General features: G+C 47.2%; 2 protein-coding genes across 3 annotated transcripts; one reads left to right on the top strand and one right to left on the bottom strand.

Annotated features, from left to right (window-relative positions):
• The first annotated feature begins 279 nt into the window (after window positions 1-279).
• LOC144121582 (uncharacterized) lies at window positions 280-26,276 on the top strand. 2 transcript variants are annotated; one of them, XM_077654870.1, is made up of 6 exons: window positions 280-393; window positions 643-704; window positions 3,372-3,741; window positions 9,151-9,337; window positions 18,022-18,142; window positions 24,871-26,276. In XM_077654870.1, the coding sequence occupies exons 2-6, from the start codon at window positions 645-647 to the stop codon at window positions 25,171-25,173; spliced, it is 1,041 nt and encodes a 346-aa protein (XP_077510996.1). In that variant the 5' UTR covers window positions 280-393; window positions 643-644; the 3' UTR covers window positions 25,174-26,276. The 2 variants fall into 2 exon arrangements, with proteins under 2 accessions (XP_077510996.1, XP_077510995.1); XM_077654869.1 differs by having other exon boundaries at window positions 282-436.
• On the bottom strand, window positions 5,446-8,293 carry LOC144121581 (uncharacterized). Its single transcript, XM_077654868.1, has one exon. The coding sequence runs from the start codon at window positions 7,960-7,962 to the stop codon at window positions 6,028-6,030; it is 1,935 nt and encodes a 644-aa protein (XP_077510994.1). The 5' UTR covers window positions 7,963-8,293; the 3' UTR covers window positions 5,446-6,027.
• Window positions 26,277-26,577: the final 301 nt, after the last annotated feature.

Raw genomic sequence — 26,577 nt, 5'->3', positions numbered from 1 at the left:
CACGTTAAAATTGGTACTGAGTAGGCCTTAATAAATATATTAATAAGAAACTCTATATAAATATCCAAGATTGGTGATACCGATGGGCTAAAATAGCTAGCCGCGCCGGTACTACCTCCCTACGTCCTACCTTTAACAAAAATTTCGCGTTTTTTTTCTTCGTTAGTTGGAATATATTTTTTATCCATTTTATTTCTGCTGCTCTTACTTGCAATATTTTGTGATATTTTATTAGTGTCTAGCCAGCAGCTTTTTTTTTCCCCCGTCAGTGGTTGCGAGGGCTCCACCGTCGGTGCGTACTGTTGTATGTTTACTGTTTCCAAGAGCGCGGAAAGGGTTCGGTGCGTAGCTTCCGTGGTCCTGTCTGTGGTGTGCCGCGGAAAATCGCCCACGGTAAGCCCCGAGTTTTGCGCGACAACCTTCTCAGCGCCCGTAGGTGCGTTATTTAGGTTGACGTTCTCGGTGTCTAGTTCGAAGTGCTACTGTTTCGCAGTGGCGAGCTCCTTGGCACACTAGGCCTAACAGGCTTGGAGCAGCGGTGATGGGCTCAAAATGTTCTTGCAGAGTTTCTTATTGCATTGAGCTTACAACGCTGGCGCGGTTAGCGTATCTAATCGTGAACACCCTGTTTCTCTTTTCTAGTGATGACACGCAACTCGCCGTCGAAGGCGGACCGATCGCCTCCCAGTGCCTACGGCAGGACGGTAGGCCTCACTCCTAACGCAGCCGTTTACTGCGATTGTTGTCTGCTTGCGTTTTCTGACTTTTCGCGTGTCAAAAACTGCATGTTGTGATGTGTGATCCTCTTTACCTGCCGAGAAGAAGCGCTTGTATAGACCACTGCGCAGGTAGCTGTAATGCCAGCAGCATCGTTTCAAACCCTAGCTCAAGTTGCTGCTGTTTACTAATTACGTAGCGAAAAGTTGAACCGTAAAAAAAAAAAAAGAAATAGAAGAGACTAGGCATGTCGACACGCATGAGTTTTAGCAAAAAAGGCGGTCTCAATTTTCGGAGCGGCTTTTGCTACGCTCAGGATGGTGCAATTTGCACCGCTTAGCCGCCTTAAAGTGGGGTTACGACCCATGCATATATACATTTTTTTTTTACTGATTGCTTTCAACTTGTGTTGTTTTGAATGAAAGAATGGTGGGCAGGATGTTTGTAAAGTGCAAAAAAAAAAAGCCTCCCGTGATGTTCTCTCCCGCGGTATTAACACGTGTTGTATGACCATTGCTACCCAAGAAACATCTTGAGATTGGCACCGTCATACTGTCGACCACAGGCGGATGACTCCTCCCAGCCTAGCGGGGCGAAGGTACGTAATGCTGCTCACGGTAAACAGTATCATGTCATTCATATCTTGATAGCTTTGTTTTGCAGATTCTCTGTCTCGCGTTGCCGTAGTCAAGGCTCGCTCTCTTTCAATCTTTTCCCCATTCTCGCTTTACATTCTCTAAGCAGTCCCTTCTTGCAAAGTCAGCAGTGCGGGCACAGTGTAGATTAGATTTCTTTCTAAAGCTTTCCTCAGAGTAGTCACAGGCCAACAACCGCGTTTCAGAGGCCTCAGCAACACAGCCAGAGTTGACTAAGCACTGCCTGTGTACCAGACAGCTTTGTTGCTATATCCACAAATGCCACCCAGTAGTCCAGTCTTTCTCGGCCACACAATCCGTCGCAGGTGTATTTCATCGAGAAAGTTGTGCACACATTGAACTTTCACGAAAAGAAAAACATTTTTTTTAGAAACAGAGCACAGATTTATATGTATATAAAGAGGCCGAGGAAATCTCTGCCAGCATTATGCCTGTGCAAACTCCTGGCACTTAGTCTCGCTCAGGTGCCGTTGTCATTGTTAGCATTGACAGAAATAAGAAATGTACACGCTGTCTAGCAGGGGCTAGTTGTCACGATGCTTATAGGCTGTTGTAGCAGTAAATGAAAGAGTTTAGTTTATTCCAAGCATTAATGAAACAATATTCTGGTGGGCTTGCAGAATGTCATACTCTGTGGCTCACTGTATAGATTCATATACTGTGAACTGAGCTACCTTGGTGGTCTTTAAGCATGCCATATCTTGTGGAAATATTTAAGCCATTTACGACACAGCTTCCTTTCCGGTAAACAAACTCGCATCTGTAGGTGAGCTGCTCCTGAAAATGGAACTTTGGTGACATAAATACTCTAAAGGCATTCTGCATGAAATTGCAGTCGTACCATGACACCAGCCCTTAATTTTGTGTGTGTGTAGTCTTTTTCTCAGTAACTTGTTTAAAAAATCTCATCATCAATTATGGAAAACTCAATTTTCAACACAAAGCAAATATAGGAACGAACACATCCAAGAACCCCTGCCAGAAGTTATTCGCAGTCATTTGAAATCCCAGACGTTTAAGAGCTAGTATTTAGCCATTCAAACAAGGTGTGACATGGCTGACATTTTCTTGGGCGGGGGGGTTCTTAAGGGGGGGTAGCTATCAAAAGGGTTGAACTTGAATTGACAATGCAGCAAGCTACAGAATGGAAAATGATGGGTATATTATGAAGAGACCAGAGTGGGTTAGGGAAGAAACAACTTGATTATATCTTAGTTGTAGTAACAGAATAAGTGGGCATTGGTGGGGCATGTAACGCGAAGGCAAGATAACAAGTGGTCTTCAAGGGTAACGGGCTGGATTCTGAGAGACTGCAAGCGTAGCAGCGGGCAGCAGAAAATCGGGTGGATAGATGAGATTAGGAAGTTTGTGGGGATAAGGGGGCTGTAGCAGGCACAGGATTAATTTAGAAGAGGCCTTTGTCCTGCTGTGGACGTAGTTAGGCTGATGACGGTTACTATGATGGTGATGATGTTGTACATGAATGGCTGGCATGGATGCATTTGCTGTTCTTCAGAGAGCCATTTAGGGAAAAAGACACTTTTCAGTTCAAAGCGCATTGCCTTATAGACCTTTGCTATAAGAGCTCCCTGAACTCTCATGTGCACTTGGCACTAGCACAGTGGAAGCGACAGCGTAGCCGATTTTACAGTCCCGAGAGGAGGTGTTTCGACAACTCCCTTGCCCGTTGCAGAGGTTTATACTAGCAGGATTTAGGCTCCTTTCTGCTGTAACAGTGTGAAGTGCAGACCTCAAGCTTAGTGCCTATCCCATGATGGCATTCTTTCTCATTCTATCATGCAGCTCTCTTCTGCTTAGAACTTGGGGAGGTACCCCTTAAGCTTCAGATGTGGTTAATTAAGGGTTGCTATTTGCCAAGATGTAGCACTGCTACTATCGCAGAACATTTTTACCCTTGTCACACAGCGTGCTGGCACGGGGACCCATTGTGACACACGCCCGCCTTTATCCCCCATGTTAGATGTCTCTCTTTCTCAGGATGGCGACAGTTCCTCGCGGCGCGGTCGGAAGGGCGGCAGCAGCCGCCGAAGCAGCTCAAGGAGCCGCAGCCGTTCCCGGAGCCCCAGCCATAGCCGAGACCACCGTGGTGGCAGCAGCAGCTCAAGGAGCAGCCGCAGCCACCGGTCCCACAGGCGTCATGGCCGGAGCCGTAGTCGGGAACGTTCGCGCCGGGACCGAAGCAAGTCAGGTTCACGGAGCCACCGGAGGAGCCGCAGCGGGAGCAGGGGCAGCGGCCGGGAGAGCCACAAGCGGTCTTCGCCGACCGAGAGGATGGATTCGGGCGGTGCCAAAGCTCCCTCTTCATCAGCCACTAGCCTGGCTTCAAAGACAGTAGCAGCGACAGCAGGTGAGGTTTGCATTGTGAAGAAAGTCATGTTGTGTTCTCCGGTTTCTGGTGCTGGTTATGGTATCTGGGTGTTGTGCCTTGCTAGAGTCAAAAGCAAGTACAGGTAGCCGCAACACGGAAGGGAGCACATAGTCCTGATGTTGATGATGATGAATTTTTATGGCGCAAGGGCAGCTTTGGCCAAAGAGCGCCATGGCACAAGGTAGTTTTCATTGCACAAGGTGGGGTCAAAGACCCACATCCTAAGCATTTCAGCCTAAAGAAGCAGAGCACCAGACCAGACCAGGGGAAAGCTTGTACCCATTTGTATCACCGGTGGGTACCCGGCGGCACTGGGGATCGAACCCTGCACCTCCCACATGCAAGGCACCTCCTGCATGCAAGTCCTCTCACATAACCAATGATCATAAAAAGCTGAAAGCTCCATTTCCAGAGAACTGACTGTCCTGTAAACATTTTATCGTTATGAGTTCTTTGGTTGTGCATATGTGTCATGTGTCAGCTGCATGATCTTTTGTAGCAAGAGCTACACTGGGCCACCAGTCGAGCATTTCGCTGTGCATGGGAGAGGCCAGTTGTGTGCATGCGCCCTTACCATGGCAACCGGACAGGAGCAAGGCGCGGCGAGTGCTTCGTTGTCGCCGCAGCCGCGTGCCCACTGCACCGCCGGAGCCAAGCGTGACGTCACTCGGATGAGCAGTTGTCCGCGTGCACCGATACCATGGTAACCAGAGAGACCCCACAGCTGCGTTGCCGCACGCCGCTCTCACACGAACCGCGCTTCGCATGCGCAGCATTGCGTATAAAAGACGGAGATGTAAAGGGTGCCCCTATCACAACGTTTGACAGGCTCGCAGAGAAGGAGAGTCCAGCCGCTGCTAAACGGCGGTATAGACAAGAGAAGGGTTTTCTGGCGGCTTAGTTGGTGCTTCTCATTGAAGATTAAACTGCGTGAAAAAACGGGGACAGAGACAAGAAACACACTCCGTGTTTCTTGTACACACACACGCTGCGCTCTGTGTGTGTGTGAGTACGTGTTTCTTGTCTTTGTCCCCGTCCTTTCGCGCAGTTTAGTCATGAAAGACAAGAGAAGATTAACTCTTCTGATCCTGAGGTTATCGCCTGGCAGTTGGCTTGAACCAAATAAGAAAGCTGGAGTCTGTGTACGCGAAGCAAGGTATCACCGCTGTCAGACATCTCCCTTCAATCGCGGTGAATAGTGGCGAAGCCTGCTGTGTTCGCCTTCTGGAGAGCGGCATTATCATCCAATGAGTCTACGTGGCACCGGGAACATCTGTCAAGCGGACGATTGATGTGGTTGCCAAGTGTATACCAGCCCATGGCACGGTTTCACAGTTTTGTGTGACTGGGTGATTTCAATAGGAAACGGGGCTATCTTAGTGTATTTGTGATTGGGCGAAACATAGAGAATTTGCAGCTGTGTCTGTTCTGATGCCAGGCCAGACTTGCAGCAATACGTTTAATCCAAGAGATACTGCCTGTTACACACTACGGTATTTATGCTTGCATATTGGTTGATCTATGGAAGCTCCAAGCCACCAGTGGAAGCGAGGTGACCGGCACAGCATAGTACACGCTGAAGTCGCAGCAACGCTGTGAGAAGCTCCTCATTGGAGAGGCTGCTTTCCCCAATATCTAAGGCACCTTCTGACGATGCTGAAATTGCGTGATGTTGCTCGTTTAAGGGGGGACACTGGTTCTGAGGCTGTTTGTGTTGTTTTTTGGCCAATTTTAATAAAAATGTACAGCCTGACAAATTTTTTAATGCTGATCTCAAATATGCCATTGGTTTTCTTGTAGGCCAGTTAGTTTTCAAGATAATTAATAATCAACTTCCATTGTTTGAGGCCTAAATGGTAAAACAATGAGTTGGTAAAAACTGAATTTTAAGGAATAGTTACATAGCTAGAAGAGTAAAGAATGAAGTGTTGGGAGCAGTTTTTTGATATGTTAATTATTACTCATTTTACAGCATTATGAATTTCAGTATACAAAGTGTGTGCGTCAGGTGGAAGTAAACTAATCAAAATAATTAAATTTTGAACCCAAAAACAAAAAATCTGCTCTCAACACTTCACAGAGCATACATTCAGCTTCCTATTGCAAAAAGAATTTCGGCTCTACATGCTTCGGGTGCAAAGATATCGAGGCCGCAAAACTGCCAGTAGTCAACAAATTATGTTTTGAGAAAAGTGCAAAAAACAAACAGAGAACAATTTAACCAATATTTACAAGTGCAACACACATATTTACAACACAGAATGGCTAGAAGCCCCCAGGGATGTAGTCCCTTTGCTTTCCATTGTCCAAGTGCCGCTTCTTGAAAGCACCTTGGACATTTTCAGCCGCAGCATGTTTCCGGGCAGACTTGTGTTCCCGACGCTCATCTTTTTCCGTCATCCTTTTACTGGCTTTTGCACTAGTATTGAGACCAAGTTCTCTCAAAATTATTTTAGATGTTCTCTCGCTGCCTGCATTGAAGCGCATTACTGCCTCGGCCACGGCAGCTTGTACAGTGTACAAAGATGCGTGGCGCTCCTTGGGTGCCAGGGCCCATATCAGAGAGTGCAGACTCTCGTTGCTATTCTGCGTCTTGCCCCTGTGGCAGCGCTCAAGGAGCTTCCTTTCTGATAACCGCTCGTAAATGGGAAGCAATGCCTTGCACACATGAGGTGGAAGGTTGTGGCGGTGCTTTGGTGCAGGCTCCCCTCGTGATGCCGCTACATTGTGCTGGCACCAGGAGTTTGGCCCTGATGGGCACAAACTGGGATCTGACGTCTCATCATTAGAGGTAATATGACGGTATGTCGCCATCACAGCTTTGTGCATTGAGTCCACGTCCCCTTTATGAGACTTGAGTGCCCAAGCATAATAGGAGCTCAACTTGGTGATCATGCTTCCGGTTAGTTTACCCTTGCCTCCAAGGTTTTCTGTCCCTTTCTGCTTGGCAATCAAATTTCGCAGGGCTGTCCCCATGCGCTTCTTGACGTGATTTATGCAGTCCTCCTTTTCCACTTTGACGTAGCCATATACATCTGCTTCTTGCAGTGCAAGGAAAGCACGGCTGTCGCCATCTGACAGCATAGTGGTGTAGCGAAGGCCATTCTTTTTGAGAGACCTCTCGAAAAGTATAAAGGCTGCTTCGACCTCCATTTCCCCCGCTTTTTTTTCTGTGTTTTTTTGGCAGAGGTGGTCAGCCCTCCAGGCTTGGTAGGATGGTTCATCAGGTTTCGGGCCTCGTTCGCAGCCGGCACAAAAATTGCAGAGCACAACATAGTCGAGCACAAGTCCGGTGAACAGTTCTATGACTGTGCCCACACCTATGTGAGATGTGTGGCCCCGTGTCATCCATGTGCCGTCATAAGAAACAGCGATGTTGCCGGGGTTTCCGAACCGCAATTCACTGTAAAGCTCTCGAACCGATCGCGCACAGTCAGCGGTCATTTCTTGGGCTGCTCGAGTTGCAGCAGGCGTCAACTTTTTTTTTATGTAATCTTGCCATGTTTTCGTATGAAGGCCGCGATGAGAAATATTCATTGTTGAAAAAATATCGTTCAGGGCCGTTTGCTGGTTTCCAGTGCTCTGCATTGCACGGGCAGTAAGCACATTCACTACGAAGGGGTTCACCTTCCTATCGGCACAGGCCCGCGGTGAGCTCCAAGAAGAGGAAGTGTCCCCGCAGTTCACGCACTTGAGAACAAGTTTAACGGCGAGCCCATATTCCCGCTCACCTTTTTCGACGCTAATATCACCGCCGCACGTACTGCACTTAGCGAGCCTTAGCAGATCGTTTAGCGACGCCAGGCTAACGATCGTGAAGCACGCCTCATCAAGCGGACGGTCCGCCGCGCTGCTGTCATCGCGAAAACAGTCCGACTTCCGCTTCGTTGCTGGAGTTGACGCGAGTTCTCCGAGTTTTTTCTTGGTTCTGATGACGTCTCGCGGCACATCTGAGGGCCGCAGCATCACAGTATCATGGCGTATGCGGCCGCTGGCAGTAGCTGTCTCTCGGGCCGAGGAACGCGTTAGGCCTACTTCGACCTCGGTACTGTCGTCGACTCGATCGTTCGGCGCATAACTTCCGTCGTTCTCAGCACAGACAGCTGGAGCAGGGGGTCTCTTGAGGTTATTAATCAAGGACTTTTTCCTCTTCTTGCCGAACTTCTGCCGCGAATGAAACTTGCGCGCTGATCCAGGCATCGCAGTGCGTTCTCGCCTCTGCTCGATACAAAGAAAGCGCCGCGTCTCCCCGCGGCTTGGCCGCGCAGAGCAGACGATGCCAGCCAGCTCCACCAATCGGAAGGCGACCTGCTGTCACGTGCGCCCAGGCAGCCAATAGGCTCGCGAAAGGCACCTTTTCTTTTTTGTTATTTGCTAGGCAACCAATGGACGAAAGGAAGCAGCAGTGGCGGGAAATTGAAGACGAAAGACGGCTCTTTCAAACGAGACCAAGATGGCTGCGGTGCCGCGCATGAAACGAGAGCTATGCGGCGCGGAACACAGCTGTTTCGGAGCCGATTTCAGCGCAAATTCGGGCAACGTAGATTATGTAAATTTATATTATGACTAAAATACTGATCTTAGAGGTGAAAAACTTGGCAGATAGGTAGATAGATAGCCGTCGATTTCGAAAATACCGGTTTCGAAAATTTGACTTTTTCGCGAATTTTTGGCCCGAAAGACCCGTGTCCCCCCATAAGTTCTGATCAGAATGCCCACATTCGGGAGGCATTGCAGAGTACAGCTGTGTGACGAGAGAAGTTTTGTTCTTGCCACAGTTCTGTACACAGTGCGTGGTGTATGCGATGATGGCCCAGTGGCAGGGCTGTGTTCTTATCATTGTGTGTGCCTTATCAGAGTCTCTTGCGCAGCTGCCTTGAAAAAGAGGGGGGGATGGAAACTCTTGGGTAGCAGCAGTGATTGGAGACCTTCCTAGTTTCCATAGGCTTACGGGTGCTCCGAACGGAAGACATTCTGCAGTAGCGTCAATTTGCATTGTTCTCCCTTCCTTATCTGAGTTTGGAGAGCATGATTTTGAAAAACGCGTTAATCTATACACAGGTGAACAGGGTATGCCAATGTCAGTACTAACCTGTGGGGCTGTATCCTGGGTAATAACGAAAAGGCCTAGTTTAGGGCCCACAAGTGAACATTTTAAAGTAATGGTAGGGGGCAGAATAATAAGGTCGGGATAGCAGCATTGATGGGGAGCTTGCTGAAATCCAGAGGAGGGAGGGGACAGGAGCAGGACATGTGATGCACAGAATGCACGGAACCGGAAAACACTGCAAGGAAGCCAAGGGTTACATGAAAGCCAGTTTGAGAACCCCTGTTGTAAACAAACGGGACTTGTCCAGGTTTTTATTTTCGCTCGTTTCGTTTCACCAGGTGCTGCGGCAGTGTCCCAAGCGCCTGCCACTTTGGGCGTGGCTGCCCCATCTGTGCCCACGGCCGTGCAGCCACCCGGCGTGTCTCCTGCCCTGGCAGCGGCACGAGCTGCCGCCGTGCGCTCGGGCCTTATGCCTGCCGAGGCACTCAACGCCCCACCACCGCAGCTACCCTCCTCGCTGCCAAGGTATCGTGTGCCACTGCCATGTTTTCTAAATGCCAAGCTATCCTATACCTTCTTCTTCTGTGGCAGTTATGTGTTGCCATAATTTGATTTTCGCCTGTGCAACGTGTGGGACTAAGGGCTTCGCATCAGTAAGACTGCGCTTCTGCAGCACCACTATGCTGGCCCATGGCAGTGTCATTGTTTGGTATGTTGTGGGAGGTGGTGAGCTTCTACACAGCCTGAACAGTAGCAGACTGATTTTTTCGGGCTCCAATAGCTCAGACTTTATTGAGGAACTGTCACACACATGTACATGCAGCACTGGACTGTTGGCAGTCACCTATTGACCTCCTTTTCGTTGCAGTATTTACCCGATTGTAAGTCGGCCTGTTTTTGAAATTTGAAAATACAAAGTGCGGGGGTTCGACTTAGTCGAAACAAAACCGGGCAATGTCAATAAAAGCAAGAAAAACGATATATCAGGGATGCTACGGCAGGGTTACAAGTTTTTGTTTGCTGTACGGCTCCAAGTAAAGCATTCAGTTATTCTAAGTGCTTCTTAGGAAGAATTTTTCATTTTTTGCTTTTACTGTGCACAACGCACTCACAGGAGTATTCATAGTTGATGGAAGGGCTGCTGTTTATATTGTAGAGGCTGCCCTGCACTGACCACTCTTTCTTTAACGCTGCTTGGAGTCAGTGCATTTGACTTGACTGCCGGCCACGTGCTTCACCATGAGCTCTCCAGCTTTGAAAACTATTCGGGGCTCATTCACTGCAGCGTTTAAGAGGGCGGCCATCATTTACGCTGAAGGAAGCTAGCAACTGCGCAGCGGGCTGCTGGTTTCAACGTTTCTTAAGGTGTTTGTGCGGGAGTGGCAGAGGCAGCAATACAAAATTTTCAACTGTGACACCAAGTGAAGAGGTTTCTGCAGGCCGAAGTTGGAATGCTTTTTGGACCTGGAGGCACAGTTTGCAGCATATGTCACTGCAATACGTGATCAGTCCCTGCAAGTAACATGCGAAATGATCACACAACAAGTCCGAGTCTTCGCTGTGGAAGCTGGGATGCCCTGAACAGACCTCAAAGCCAGCAGGCCTTGGGCTTCGAAATTTGTCGAGAGGGCTGCCTTCTCTCTCCATCGGCGTACTAGTGCATGCCAGAAGCTGCCTGCTGCTTACGAGAAGAAATGGTTCGCCTTCCATAGGCACTACCTCAAACTCCGCAACTTGCGACAATACTTGCTCAGCCAAATCGGCAATGCCGGTCAGACTCCTGTCTACTTTGACGCGACGAGCAACACGACAGTGCATGTGAAGTCAGCTAGCAAGGTCAAACTTCTCACGACAGGAAATGAAAAACTTCGGTTCACTGTCATGCTTGGCAGATGGCACAAAACTCCGCTTTGCATAGTCTTCAAAAGAAAGACGATGCCATCAGAGATATTTCCAAAAGGTGTGGTTGTATGAATGAATGAGAAGGGCTTTACGGCGCATGAAACGGTGATTGATTGGTACAGTCTGGTGTGGCTTCGGCTGTGGCGTCCCTCAAAGATCGAATTCCGAACTTCCTCATATTGGACTCATTTTGACGTCATCTTACAGCTAAAGTGATAGCGGAGCTGCAAAGAACATACGGGCATGCTAGTGATTTCTGGCAGTCTTGACGGGGCAGCTGCAGCCTGTGGACATTGGCATAAACAAGCCTTTCAAGGCCCTGCAATAGGAGTGTGAATAAGTGTGGCTGGCAGCCGAAGGGTGCAGGGCGTGTGAAAAGAGCACCTTTGGTGGCTGTGTGCAGTTGGGTGATTTCCGTTTGGGCGGCTGTTCCACAAGGTGTTGTGTTGCGGTCTTTTGCGACGTGCGGGCTTTCGCTGGAGGACGATGTGCTGTGGGACCGCAGCAGTGATGATGACAGCATTACTGAGGATGATGGCACAAGTGGGGACGAATAGTCCATCTAGGCAATAAACTTTCGTTGTGGAGTGTGTCTGCCAGTTTGTTTTGTTTTTTTTTTCCCCCGGACATGTGATTTGGGAGAGGAGTGACAACTTACAATTGTGTAAGTACGGTAATTAAGCTCTTCCTTGAGAATATTTCTCGAAGTTTATTGAGCCGTGGCAATATTCACAGCCAATGTTTGGGACTTCTTTGGAGACCAAAAGTTTGATTCTTTGTTTTGTGTGTGTGATGCTTCCTTGTGTCCAGCATAGACACAAATCTGCCTGGTGGCTCATTTTGAGCTAGAATCACGCTGAAACAGCACATTTTCAATAAAGTAAGCTCCCATTCCGTTGCCAAGCACATGGCGATCTTGGTATCATATGAAAGGAGAGGTTTTAATCTTAAGGGGAGATGCTACCCGGAAGAACTTTTTAGTTTCTGTCACAGCTCAATGAAACTTGCACCATTTAAAGAGTTTGAGCTGCTCTTTTTAAATATGCTCTTAGTTTTTTGACAGCTCATTTGGTTCATTTCTTGCACACCATACAATGCTAGAAACAATGCATGTTTGTGCACACTTCGGTGATTACAGGAAGCACGACAGAAAACTAAAAAGTAGCTCATATTGCCCCCAATGAATAGTAGAATTCAATAAAGCATAAAAATAATGTTCCATTACTGTTCTCTTCTATAAAAAATTTCAAATGTGATGTTTCAGTTTTACCATTCCCAACAAAGAAACTTGAAATTATCTTACTGAATATGTTTGGTAAAAGCTTTGAAAGTAGTTTCTTCAAATTCAGGACATGCTAAAGCATAACCATGCCAATTTTCATTGTGATTGGACTACAAAAAGTGCTCAAAGTTTAGTGCACAAACTCTAAAAATGGGGAAAAATGAGGAGCAGAGAAAAACTCGTTTGAAAGTTAAAAAACATGTTTAATAGTGTACTAGTCATTCAATATTGATGAAATTTGCGCAGAATGTCAGCAAGGCTCTCAGATGAGGGCACAAAGCTAGAAGGCACCAACCCCATACGTTGGCCGCTCACAGTCCTGCGAGCCAACTCCTCCAGATGGGCCCTCTTCGTTGCGTTGCGGCAATGGGCCCTAGCCTCTGCAGTTGCCTTTGTGGACATGCTTGAAATACGCCTCTTGTCCATCTCGTTGCTTAGAGAAAGCAGTGCTTTTGATAGGAGAATGCCAAGCTTCCTGTAGCACCTCCTCGAAGCTTGTGTGCCCTTTATTGAACCAAAGGACGGCAATTGCTGTCGCTGTCTCAACTGCAGTTCTTGTCCCGAATTTCGTCTTGGGGCACAGCAGCCAGACTGCTGTTGAGCGACTCGGCTGCATTTTGTGTTTGTCCTTTCACACAGCGCTGCAGCAGCTTCTCATCAGTCAATCTCTTATAGATCGGCAGCACAGCCTTGCCTTGGGAAACACTCGGGATGGGAGTATGGACTGGTGCTGGCTGACCAAAAGCTAGTGCCCGCTTGTGCTTGCACCAAGACATCTCTCCGCCTGGGCAGAATTTGTGGCTGCTGGCACCATCCCTTGAACAGGAATGGAAGGACGCCCAGACAGCACAGCACACATCCCTTACATTTCCTCTGTTGCTGGTGATATCAACTTGGAAATAGCAATCGTTCCATCTTTCAGCTTCTGTCCTCTATGGAACTTTGCCTTCCAGAGCGCAGTGCCAAGTCTCTCTGCGACGTGGTTTGTGCAGTCTTCTTTTTGCACAGGAACACTCCCGTAGATATCCAGCTCTGCCACGGCAGCATAGGCTTTGCTGTCCCCGTCCGACAGGAACGTTTTATACAGTGGAACCCCGTTCATACGTTTTTCAGCGGACCGGGGGGAAAAAAATGCAATAATGAGGAAATCTCCGAAAATGAATGAAAAAGTGCAGTTTCAACTATAGACAATTTATTTCCACAGAGTGCGCTTAGGACTAAAAAAAGTCCAGAATGGTGGCTTGCCGTTTTTGCCACTAGCCTGCTTTGCTTTCGGGCCGAAGAGCGTGGCATTCCCCTCTATCTCGGCACGCTTCGAGACGGTGCTGTTAAGCGTCGAGGGTGGGAGACCAAGGTCCTTGGCAATGTCGACTCTCTTCTGCGCTGGCTGCCTGTCGACTGTGTGGTTAATGCGTCCAGCTTTTCCTCAAGGGAAAGCGCCTTCTGCTTGCGCGACGCCGTCTAAGCACAAGTTCGACGTTCACGAGGCTTAATGCACAATGACGATAGCATGATAGAAGAGGAGCCGACCTGTTCAACAACCATGCGGCGGCCGCAAAAGTGAGAGCATTTTTCACGAACGGCCACCTAGTGGCAGCCTCTCGAACTGGCGTGCGGCTTCTTGCAGCCAGTTCCATAGCTAAGCCCGGCCAAAACTCGCCAAAAGTCAAAATGGCGGTTGCAGCGCGTTGCCTACTTCAGCCCAGGCGTGTTCGGGGTGCTAAGTTGTGACGTATCATGCGAGAACGTTTTCACAGCTACTACGCAACAACGGGGTTCCTTAATACATTGGATCCTATGGAAGCTATGCCGGGACCGGATGAAAACGACGTAGCAGCCAGGAAAACGCAGCAGTGAGGAACGTAAGAGCGGGGTTCTACTGTACTGGAGAGGTGTGGCATACAGGTCTGTCCTCTTCCAGATTCTTAGGGCACCCTCGGTCTCCATCGCGTGTGCCGAGCAGGGTGCGTTTTTCTCACACACAGGTGTGCGAAAAGTCTGCCAGATTTGTAGTTCTTCATCCTCCAGTGCCTTGTGCCTGCCACAGCTGAAGCAGTAGTTGGAAAGAACTTCAAAGTCTAGGCGCAGCCCTGTCAGAAGAGAGGTGGCTGTGCCCACACCATTGTGGCTTTTGTGGCCTCTCTTCTGCCACGTCCCGTCGAACATGACTGCGACGTTTGTGGATCCTGCCTTCGCTGCATTCAGCTGTCTGGCTTGTTCAAGGTTTTCGGCGGCAGCTTTCGGGACGCCAGCATGCACTTTTTTGCCAATAGCATCAAAGGCCCTGTGGTGCACCGGTTTCTCAAAACCCATAATCACACAAAACCGCAAAAGCTGTTCATGTCCGACGCCTATCGCGACCACAGACTTCACGTTCACGGCGAAGGTATCCCGTGCACTGCCGCGGGCGGATGCCTCATCACTGCCGTCGCACGATCGAGATACGCGACTCGAAGAATATGTTGATGAAACAATGGTTGTCGGACGCGCATCGTTTTGGCAGTAGAGTTCCAAAAACGCTGCGAGTCCTTTCTGTTTTGCGGCCGATTCTCTGGCAGGGAGATGCATCGTCTGCAGGCGGGGCACGCCGCACCACTGACGAGGTCATGCAGCATGCTGATCTCACTGATAAATGTGCTTCTGCACTCGTTTTCATGCTTGTTACGGTCGTCGAACATCTGTAACTTTCCTTCAGATGCACTTACAAAGTCATCAATGCTCCGCAAGAAGCTTGAATGAAGCTCCTGCTGCATTTGTATGAATTTTAACTTATTCCTTTTACATAAGCATAGTTGGAAATGTTTCATTTCTTTTTCATTTTCTGAAAACAACAATTTTGACGCATTTGCAATAGTGCCGGGATATCATCTCTGGTTCTAGCTGGGCTAGCTTAGTAATTTTTTTGTTGGAAAGATAAACTCACAGGGTGTGTAATAAGACTAAAACAAGACCTATTGCCAATTAGTATAATTTAAAACAATACAATTTGTCTGAGCTATCATATTGAATTTTTCCGTGTAAAGTTTAATGTTCCATATCTTGTCCAAATGGCTCTAAACCATTCACATTACCTTATTGCACACAGTGGACATTCTAGAGCATGCCTGTATGCTAAACTTCACCGTGGCCTTTACTGTTACATAATTGCCAGCAAGTTTCAAGCAAAGATAGCATAATATTCTGAGAACAACTTGTTTCACAGGAAAACTGCATATTGGAAATCAGCATACTGAAATGCGCATAAACTGGGTAAATTTCATTGATATCCATCAAGAAATAATAAAAATAGTTTTAAGAGGGGTGTCCCCTCTTAAAATCACGTGACGTTTTCCAGTAAATTGACTCAGCATCCTATACTATAGTGGTTGATCCATGCCGGTCATAGGGCATGTGTCCTGTCATCCGTATTTTCAATGCATTATGTGAAGGATTTGCCAAGGCTGCGCTAATTTGTCACATCATTGTTGCAGCGTAAAAAAGGGACGCATAGTGCTTTAAAAACGTTTTTTTTTTTTAAATAATTTCCCAATCATTTCTGGCTGTGATACTTTTTTATGTGAAAGAGGAACGATTAAATGTTTCTCGAATGTTCAAAACACGAGTTTGACTTGTTAAAATCTCAGTTTTTTTACTTGCATCTTCTTTTAATGTGAAGTTATTCATCAGTAGTTATTTTTCTCACAAAAATTAGAACAATTATTTTAATTTTCTTGTGAAATATTTAGCCCACAATTAAAATGTAATTGCAATTTTGAAATTTGCACAAGAAACTGGACAAGCATGCCAAGTTGCATCACTTTTTGTTGGAAAGTAAGGAAGGTAATTTAAGACCCAGTGTCCTTTAAGGGGGGACGCGGCTTTCAACTCGCGGAAAATGGTCAAAAAAGCGATTTTTTTGAAATATTTATTTTCTGCTTTTACAAGTCATATTTTGTGTGATTACAAATTTTCATCGTCGTTAACCATCAAGAAGTGCGCCAAATCATTGTTTTGATGGTCAAGGGTGGCGGAAAATTTCTTCCAAGTAGCGAAAAAACGGCGCTTTTCTCAAGCCCCGATCTCTCGGCAACCGCCCAACGTAGCGCGGCCATCTTGGTCTCTGTGGAAAGCGCGTTCCTCCGACTTCAAATTTCCCGCTTCAGCGTTCTCCTCAGAGCGGAAACAAACGCATAAAAAGCAAAAGTTTCACGGTCGCGCGGTGATTTTCGATTGGCTCCGCACGTCACGTGACAGCAGCGCGCTGCGCAATTGGTCTCCTTGGCGGGTGCGTCGTCTGCTACGTGTGCCTCTCGACTCTGCGGCTCCGCTGCTCGTCGTGTACGATGGGGTTTAGTCATTTGAGCAGAGAACCTCGGCTCGCTGTGACTGTCTCTTGCGCAGAGCTTAGTTTCGAATATGGATTACGCGGTCATGGGTCGGCGACCTCTGAAGTACAAGACGGCGCGTGCCTATGGCACCCGTAAGCGAAAATCGCCGATGGTGAAGAAGAAGTCGTCTGCTTCAATTACTTCTGATGTGCAGCGCACTGACGAAGTTACGGGCTCGCAGGCGAGTACTTCGAGCGCGGCTACGACTGTTTATGGCGCCGTTCCAGAGCCGCTGCCGAGCACTTCACACGCGGACGAAACATCGTGTGCGAGCACAGGGGACTCTTCTGAACTTTCTACTTCGCGCTCTGCATCGCCGGAAACATCAAGTGATGAAGGCACCGCGCATGTCGCGGGTCCTCTTGGCACTTCACGCGACGACGCCACGCCGTCCACGAGCACCAGGCGCACCATTCAGGCGCACCTGGGGCCACGTTTTGTGTCGCCAGAAGCATCGCAGGAAGCCGCCGCAAAAGTGCAAGCAAAGCTGAGTGCCGTGCCCGCGACCGCGCGGAAAATGGAACTGACGGGTGATGGCGAGGCGCTTGCTACTACAGAACAAACGGATGAGTTTGTTGTTGTGCAAGTCACGGCCCTAAACGCGCTTCTCGAGAATGCCAAGTGCCAGCAGTGCTCTCAGCCAGGACTTTCGGTTCAGCTGGGAACAAGGTTTGGATTGGCAGCACAATTGGAGCTAACATGCGCTTTGTGCGGTACCGTCGCAAAGGAGTGGTCATCACCGCGGAAAGAAGGCCTGTTGCCAAAAGATAAAAACGCATCTTTGACTGCAACAGACAGCTCTCAACGAAGCGGTTTGCAAGTTCAATGCAGGGACCCGCCGTGCTTACACAGAGTACTGTTCGACACTTGGGCTGCAAACTGGCCAACATGCTGTTCGCAGAGCAGCGGAAAAGGACGCCTTGCGGAAAAGAAAGGCAGCGAAAGCACTTCAATCTCGAGGCAAGGCATCCAAGAAGCCCCGTGTTAAAAAGGACACAAAAGACTACAACCCCGGTGCCTTTTGATGAGGGAAATACAAGGTGCAACTTCGGAAGCCATTTTCTGAAAACTTTTTTTTTTGTCATTTGCTCTGATTGTTCCGCTGATTTCTTCGCGACCGCTGGGGCTATTTTGATACGGTTTTTTTCGCTGCATTCCTTGAGAAATGTTTCAGGTCGTGACATTCTTGGTTTTCTGGCATCCCGTTTGCTGACTTACTGATTCGACTAGTTGTTCACTGTTTAGGTGCCCATTGTAATGTCTGCTCATAAAGTATTAAAACTAAAATCTTTTACATTGTAAATAAAAAAAAATCTAAGAATGTCACGACCTCATCCATTCATTTTGGAATGCAACACACTTTGAAGAAGTCTTCTATCTTATTTTGTAAGTCGCTCAAGCCTGGTACAAGATGAAAAGGAGGAATATTTTTTTAATAAAAAAGTTGTTGAGATATCAGTTCGAAATTTTTATGGTGATATCACAGAAACATTACCAGTAACCCTGCCAATTTTTATCAGAATCCATGAAGAAATAGGAAAGTTGATCCCAAATGCCACGTCCCCCCTTAGCTGAGTTCGTCTTCTTGGCAGTCTACTGTACTGTGATCTTTTCCTTGTTCTGAAATCATGGTGGTGATTTTGATTCTCTAACTGCAGCTACTACAACCCAACGGCAGTGAATCCCCTGAAGTACTCCGAGCAGATGCAGAAGCGCAAGCTCCTCTGGAAGAAACCCCAGGAGGAGGCCAGCACAGAAGCAGCAGAGCCACCGAGCAAGGTAAGCACTGCTCTGGACAAGCTTGTGCCAATTGCATAGCAGAACAGCACACTGGGCCCAGCGAGAGTTGGAAGCTGAAAGGGGGCAGCTTGCTGGGAAGAACACAGGTCGTCATAACTGGTTCGAAGGAACAAGCATTTATTGCTGTAAACTTGATGTCAGTGCACGTTAAAGAACCCCAGGTGGTCGAAATTTAAGAGCCCTTCACTACGGTGTCCGTCATAGCCAAAGTCGCTTTGGGACGTTAAACACCCATAAACCAAAACCGTGATTTAGGGATTAAATGTCTTTTTCTTTCTCCACCCAATCCAAACTCGTGATGTAGGTATTGTAAAGGACTGTGTGATCACTATTTGGAAATTATTGATGTAGCCCGGCTCCAAAGCTCTGCGCACAAGATCCATCTTGACATCATCGCTAGCAGTTTGTGGGTGAAAGCGACCGGCGGCAGCAGTGCGTGTATTTTATTTTCGACCTTTCCTAATTTACGTTTGGCGGCGACAGTAGCCTATTTTATATTAGAACACTATAATCTATCGATACAGGACAACTTAAGTCTGTTTTCCGTATCACTTTAAGGGGGGGAACGGCTCTTAGAGGCGAAAAAAATTGCGAAAAAATCGATTTTTCAAAAATGTAATTTTCGAAATCTGCAGCTGTTTCTCTACCACCCTGTGAATTTTCTAATCTCTAGAGCCAATATTTGGGCTGTAAAAGGAGTATAAAACTTCGATCCGAGCTCGCTCTTGGCAAATTTTCGCGCAATAACGGGGCTTTTTCCGAGACATGCTATTATCGTTTCACTGCAGCGATCGCGGCCATCTTGGTCTCGTTTGGAAGAGCTGCTTTTCGTTTTAAATTTCGCGCAGTTCCTGCTCCTTTATGCTTATTGGATGAGGGAGAAAATGCCGCCAAAAAGCAGTCGCAACGCGCGATGCTATTCGCTAGTCGGTGCACGTGACTGAAAGCTGCTATCTGATTGGCTGAAGGGCCTCGTGTCGTCTGCTGGAAGCGTCTGTTGAGCCCAAGCGGTAGCCATTTTGTCAAGGTGTGTTCGCTGGTGCATCTCGCGACGATGTCAACGCCGGCGCCAAAGTTCAGCACGACTCACAGATATGGAAAAAAGAGGAAAAATTCGCTCATTAACAACCTCAAGAAGAGCGCCACGGTCACCTCGAGCACCGCGGACACCACAGGCACCGTGGGTATGCCTCCGCCAGCGGATCGGGAGGTGCCGACCGAGCTAGGCCTAACGGCGCCGCCGGTCGCGGAAGCCTCATCGGGCAGCGGCCGTGTTCGTCGCGATACCCGAATGCTGCAACCTTCCGAGATAGAAGAAAGGGACAAAAAAGCCCAGGAGAAACTTCATGAGATGGCATCAGCGGCAGCAACAGAGCGAAAGGCAGCATTCTTCGGTGCAATGGGAGACGCCGCAACTGCCCCACCCGGCGACACCTTCTCCATCGTCAGCTTGCGCTTGGTGAACGAGAAAATCTTCAGCGCTCACTCAAAAAGCGCCATTTTAATAACTCTGGTCAGACAGACTACCTTCCAGGAGGTTATTAAGTGTCTGCTGATGCCAGTATATGAATAAATTTGAAGTACTTTGCCATAAACACCACTTCGTTTGTTTTTGCTGTTTTTCTCAAAATGGAAATTTTGGACTCGTAGCATGTCCCAAACTAGCATATCTCAGCAGCTATGGCAGATAGAACCATAATTCTTTTTTTAGCAAGTAGCCATATGTGTAGTCTACACAATGTTGGGAGTAGAATTTGTAATTAAGGTTCAGAAATTTTTTAATTTGCTCTAGTTTCTGATTGCAAGTTAGGCACTATTTGTACCTTGAGTTTCAATGTCTTTAAAAACTACTTATGATCGTAAAATTAAAAAACTGTTTCCAACATTGTATTCATTTCTGTTTCTAGAACCCAACCAAGTGCAATTTATAAACTTTCTAATGTGTTTTTTCTCTTAATTGTTCTTATTAGTGAGAAGGGTGTAATTAAGTGTATCTCAATAACTACTGATCCTATCATGAAACCAATGACATTTTTGGAATCAGCATGAAAAACTAGTCATGGGTGTGCAATTTGATTAAATTTGGTGCAGAAACAAAAATTTTTCTTTAAGAGGAGCCTCCCCCCTTAAAGGGGGAAGAAGGTCTTGAAACAAATATTTATTAATGAAGTCACAGTTATGAAATCTTCAGGGAACATGTATTTTTGTGCACTGATTCCAGATATGTCATATACAAGAGAACCTCTGTGATACGAATCTCACAGGGTCGGGAAAAAATGCGTATCATCCGAAATTTTGTATCATCCAAACGAACAAAATTCATATGCAGAAGCATAGAAAATGCATTCACGCGGATCTGTTTACGGCTGACGGGATTTTTTTCAGGGCCGTACGGCCACGCCACGCCACTCTCATTGCATACCGAAGGATTAGCAATCGCATTTCAGCAATGTGAGGGCCACGCACCGCCGCTCATTGCTCGCGGTGTGTCCCGCACAATTAGCGATCACGATTTGGGCGATGTGAGGGCCGCAATCCGCACTTACTGCTCGTGGTGCGTACTGCGCGATTAGTGATCGCGATTTCGACGATGTGTGGGTCGCACACCGTGCTGCTCACGGTACGTACCGCGTGATTAGCGATCACGGTTTCTCCAATGCGAGGGTTGCGCACCGCCGCTAACTGCTCGCAATGCGTACTGCTTGATTAGCGATCGCGATTTCGGTGATGTGAGGGCCGCGCTTAGTGCTCGAGGGTGCAATCGCTGCTCGCGTGTTCGTATTACGCGTGTGGCACGGGAGAGAGCTCGGAACATCCGGAATTCCGCATGTTGTGCACAATGCCCTCCGGCTGGGGAATTTTACAAATTCGTATCAACCGTGTTCGTATCACCGAGAGTCTACTGTAGTTTTATGCAAAGCAAGTCTTTGCACACTTATGTATTGCAGTGAAACCCACTTATAACAACGTATGGGATATAACAATGGTCAGTCGCATCACCGTCGGCTTTACCATGTGTTGTATGGTAAAATAAACCGCTTATAGCAATGCTGTCATAGCACATTATAGGCTACAGCAGTTAAATCTGGTCAGTGAAAGGCAACCTTGAAACAAACTAAAACATGGAGACGCTGCAACTGCAGCAGCCAAATCACGCCTACAGCACTAAACGCGCACACGTATGGAGGCAACTGACGGACCAAGCCTGCGCAGCGACACAGAGAAAGCGAAACAACCCGTGAAACGCACTCGAAGACACCAGGCGTGCCGAGGATCCTTGCATGTTGCGGCGATGCAGGGAGGAGAAGTGACAGATGCGTTCAACCTTGCAACCAAGCAGAGAAGAAAGCTCATTATCAATGTTTCTGTGAGATGGGCCGCCCGTAAAGAACGAGGCGGTGTTTGTTTTTTTTTTAGTTCTGCGCGACGGCTGGCAGCGAGAAAGGCGAGAGCACGTGCGTTGTGCCATCTTGCTCTGTTCTTCGGTAAAATCGCGGATTACGCTTGCCCTGAAGACAGGCGTAACTTTGTCAGGCGAGCTGCTGGCACTGTTGGGTTGCTGCGCCGGCCACATGCGCCATGCATACTCTCAATGAGCCGGTGCGGTGCACACGTGTTGCTAGCGGGGTTTTCCCTGTTTGCATTCACCATTCCCTCAGTTCTGCAAGCTCCTTGGATTTCCCGTGAAAAATTACTTCTGCATGTGGAGCATATACATCACTGCTAGTTACGGCCGGCAAGGATACCAGCAAGAGTGCGACCCGAGCTTACGACAGAGGGACCTCACGCGGAAGCTTCGCCGTCAGCGTAAAGGCTGTTGTAACAGCCCGTTCCGTCGGAATTGGGTATGAGCAGCTTATGGTGCAGGAAGTTTCTAGTGACATTGGCCATTTTTTGTGGACAATTTTTCTCATTTGTGTGAAATTTTAATTAGAAAATAAGCCTCATTTTGTAAATACTCATGTAATTTAACTTAATAATAATAATTGGTTTTTGGGGAAAGGAAATGGCGCAGTATCTGTGTACTGCCTCACATATCGGCGGACACACCTGAACCCTGTCGTAAGGGAAGGGATAAAAGAGGGAGTGAAAGAAGGGAAGAAAGTGGTGACGTAGTGGAGGTCTCATTCCCACCACCTGGGGATCTTTAACGTGCACTGACATCACACAGCACACGGGCGCCTTAGCGTTTTTCCTCCATAAAAACTCAGCCGCCGCGGTCGGGTTCGAACCCGGGAACTCCGGATCAGTAGTCGAGCGCCCTAACCACTGAGCCACTGCAGCAGGTGCAATTTAACTTCAAAAAACATTTTTCTGAAAATCGAATTCTGGGCAGCTTTTTGAGTTTGCCCACCTTGTTTTTGGTACTTCTGATGCTCAGATCTGCATGAAATTTTGTGCATATTTTCTCTGAGGTGTTAGGAGTGTTGTTATCTTCTTAGTACATCAGTATTGATCATATTTACCAACAAATTCTAAGTTACACTCATTGGCGCCTTGACAATGTAGACTTGCCAGGTTCCAATTTTTCGCCTGTATTATCATATTTTGTATGCATTTCATAAATGGTTTTTGACATTCTACAGTCTATGTATGGATAAAAATGAACCATCAAGGTCTATAATTGTGGAGGTTTAGTGTGAGAAAAAGTAGTGGCAAAAATATGTACATTTTGCACTTTGTCATTGCACAGAATAAAAACTGCAACTCACAATAAAAATGATTGAAGATTTGAAATCGGCCTAAGAAAACTGTTAATAGCTGGAGTTTCATTGTTCTAGGTCACATGTTTAAGAAAAAGTGTCTTCGATAGCATCTCTTCTTAAAACATCACTTTCTCGTGTGCACAGTCACAATTTCTGTGCCGCAGGAGTCTCGGAGAAGATAGCGCAGCATTAATGCATTTGCCCCGGGACTGTTTCTACCACTACCTATTGCCTTATTTTAGCCAAAACAGCGTGAAAAAAAAGTGATTCCGGACTTCAAGCAAAGTGAATCTTTTTTTTTTTTAATTCACAGTGAAAAGTGCAACTAACTCAAATGATAGTGGGCCATAGGCAGTTGATGCCACCAGCCAACCAAAAGTTGGCATTTTGGTCATGTGTTTTGAAGAACAAATTTAGGAGCATGCATATTGCATAAATTTGTTCCTTTCTTTCACTTGGGAGGTGTTTACTCATGGCTGGCAATGAAGAAATTGCGTAAGCCAGAGTAAGCCTTTTGAGTGAGACCAAAGTACCATATTTATCCGCATAATTTGTGCATTTTTTTCTTTACTTTAGGGCTTCAAAAGAGGGGTTCGCAAATTTCGCTAAAGGATCCTAAAAACTCTACAGTGGTCGCTGGTAGCACACAATATAGATCGTGTGTTCCTGCCTGTACATCGACCCCCCACTCGCACCCCTCTGGCCAAGAAAGGTTGACTCAAATTGCAGGAATCATGCTCTGCCCCATATTTTGCATTTCCCCGAGAGATGGCATTACGGCACGTGTGCAGCTCAAAGCAATAAGCACTCAATGATACGATATATCGCAAAGCCGGCAGTCAGAGGCAAATGGATATGAGGCAGTAAGCCGGCATCCTCGCATGCGGCCCGGCTGACTAGAGGCAAACCAAAGAGCAAATTTTGGGTAGTTTCAGATTCCATTGTGTGCCGGCGGTTATGGGAAGTTTGCTCTTGCAGCTGTCCATCTGGGAAAGCGAACGGCAGCGCGAGCGAGCCTGGTTAGTGGCACGCAATTCTTCCCCTCAACACTTGCACCTTTCACAGCTACGCACAGAGACGCGGCCACACCGATCTTCGTAAGCCTGCCTTGCATGCATCCACGTGCACACTGGTGTGGCACAGCAGGGAGTGTGAAATGTGTGGGTAAAAGTTTGTTTTTTTTTAAACCGGGTGGCAAATTAGGGCTGCACACATTACGCAAGTAAATACGGTAATACTGGTGGAGCTTGCACATTTCTCAAATTTAGAGCAACCGATGTTTAAAGGCGATTTGTCTGCAATTCAAAGGGTCATGCCATTGCTTTAGCACAATGTAACCTTGGAATTCAGATATTTTTCAGATAAAATTTGCAGGCAACTGTGACAAGATCTTAGTATTTCGAAAATGGAAAGTTCAAAACCGTTATTTTATTTCATCCAAAAAAAAGGCACAAATTATGCAGATAAATATGGTACTTTGGTCTTACTCAAAAGGCTTACTCTGGATTATGCAATTTCTTCATTGCCAGCCATGAATAAACACCTCCCAAGTGAAATAAAGGAACAAATTTATGCAAAATGCATGCTCCTAAATTTGTTCTTGAAAACACCTGACCAAAATGGCAACTTTTGGTTGGCTGGTGGCATCAACTGCCTATGGCCCACTATCATTTGAGTTAGTTGCACTTTTCATTGTAAACAGCAGGGTGCGTTGTATATCACTTGTGGCACACTTCTTTTGGTTAAACACCATTGTGCAACAATTTCTGTGCTGAGTCGTGCAAATTTCAGTCCATAAGTAGATGTAGGTGTTCATTGCACTGTTGTTCTGAAGGAAAAGTACACAAGACAGGTCTGGAAAGTACAGTATATATTTCAAGAATGGAAACAGTAGTTTTTAAGACCTTTTGCTTCAATGCTACAGCCAAAAGAAACATTTTTTCTTACCCTCATATGAAAATTCATCTGTTTTCTTGTGGGTCATTTCACTCTTGTTCACAGCCGAGCTCCACCTGCGCCAAGGTCTGGGAAGGGATGACCTTCGCCCAGGATGACGACGGCAAAGTGACGGCCAAGTTCCGAAAGCTCATGGGCATCCGGGGCGACCCGCCACCACCGGCCGAGAAACCCAACCCTGCTGCCAACTCTCTCCTCCAGCAGCAGGAGAAGCTCTTCCAAGATCTAGACCAGCAGTACGAAGCAGCCCGCGTCTCAACACACACACACCGAGGCGTCGGCCTTGGGTACAGCTCCCAGATGGCCACCTTCTTTCAGCCGGCCAACCTGCACACCAGCGGCAAGTGAATGGAGGAGCAAGCAAAGTGGAGTGCGGGAGGTGATTCCCACATAAATGGACTTGTACGGATGGCTGACAGCCGCGGATGCAGGAGAAGCACCTTGTTCTGTTCAGGCACACGTTTGGTGTCCTCGGATGTGCATGAGGGCAGCAGAACTTGTCATCACTAAAGTGCCACTTGTGTGCTGTGGTTGCTGGCTACTCGCAGCTTTGTTCAGCATGCGATTGAAAGTGAAGCTTTGCCTGTAAGGTAGCAACAGTGACTCTAATGGGGGCTTTGTTTTTAGGCACCGTGATTACAACCAAAGAGGATTTTATTTCTGCTGGCAAGGCATCTGGTCAGTTTCAAAGAAGACTCATGCCAGCCATGTCCGTGGGAGGATGTAATTGGTAACAGATGGATGGAAGCAAAGTAAAGGGCAGATAATGTTATCAGTCTCAGTAAACTGATTACTGCCTCTCGAGAGCGGTTTGCCAACTCAGCAAGTTGTACTGCATTATTTCGTTTGTCGGAAGGGTGACCACTGTAATGGTGTCCTACCAATAGCAGCAGTATGCTGCTCAAAAGTAATGCTGTTCTCTGTTTTGTGCCATATATGGAGCATTGCATCTGCACACTATTGCCCAAATTGTTGGCTCATTCAGTGATTGCCAGCCTTGCTGCTGGTGCTGGGTTTGGTTGTACCTCAAGGACCTACTTGCTGATGAATTGAAAAGAAAGACCACTGCTTGCCTAGTGGACTTGGGAGACTGTGGTCACTTACAATCTGGCATTTTTGCCAAAGGGATTGATCCCGTGTCAATACAAGCAGTTTGTCCTGGCTTTTTTTTTTTATTGGTGCGCTTCTTAATTTCTGGCAGATTTGCCATGTTTGCTGCATTCGGACTCTGAAGGGAACAAAAGTGTCTGAGACATCTGTCTGAGCATTGGTACTACGGTCGTGCGAACATCGTTCACATGTGGTACCTTGCTGCCATGGGAATGGACTGTCATCTTTTCAGTTGTAAATACATTGTGCGTGCATGTCACTTTTTTTTTTCCCTTATTTTGTTTTCTCCTCCTTAGAATAGCGTTTGAAAAGCGCAATAAACTTTTCCATTGAGTTTTGAATCACTGGTCTACCGTGCTTCTTGTGTTGGGTGCACAACTGCAAAATCTGCTCGCTGCTGCATCGTGCCTGCACCTATTGGTGTCTGCAGGCCCTTTCTCTGATTCGTGCAACATTACAGTTGAACAAAGGTCGCCATAGTGAATTCTGCAGACAAGGTGTGTAAATGAGGTAGTGTGTAGAAGTTATATAAGAAGTACTGTTCAGTTTCATGTAGAGACTTGTAAAAAGTCCACATAACTGTATAGTGTCCACCAATTGTGGTCTAGCCTGCCTGTCCGAGGCATATCGGCACTGAAGCTG

The sequence above is a fragment of the Amblyomma americanum genome, chromosome 2 (genome assembly GCF_052857255.1).
Source record: "Amblyomma americanum isolate KBUSLIRL-KWMA chromosome 2, ASM5285725v1, whole genome shotgun sequence".
Taxonomy (NCBI): Eukaryota; Metazoa; Arthropoda; class Arachnida; order Ixodida; family Ixodidae; genus Amblyomma; species Amblyomma americanum.
The sequence above is the reverse complement of the archived record's forward strand: the minus strand, read 5'-3'. Positions and strand labels throughout refer to the sequence as shown.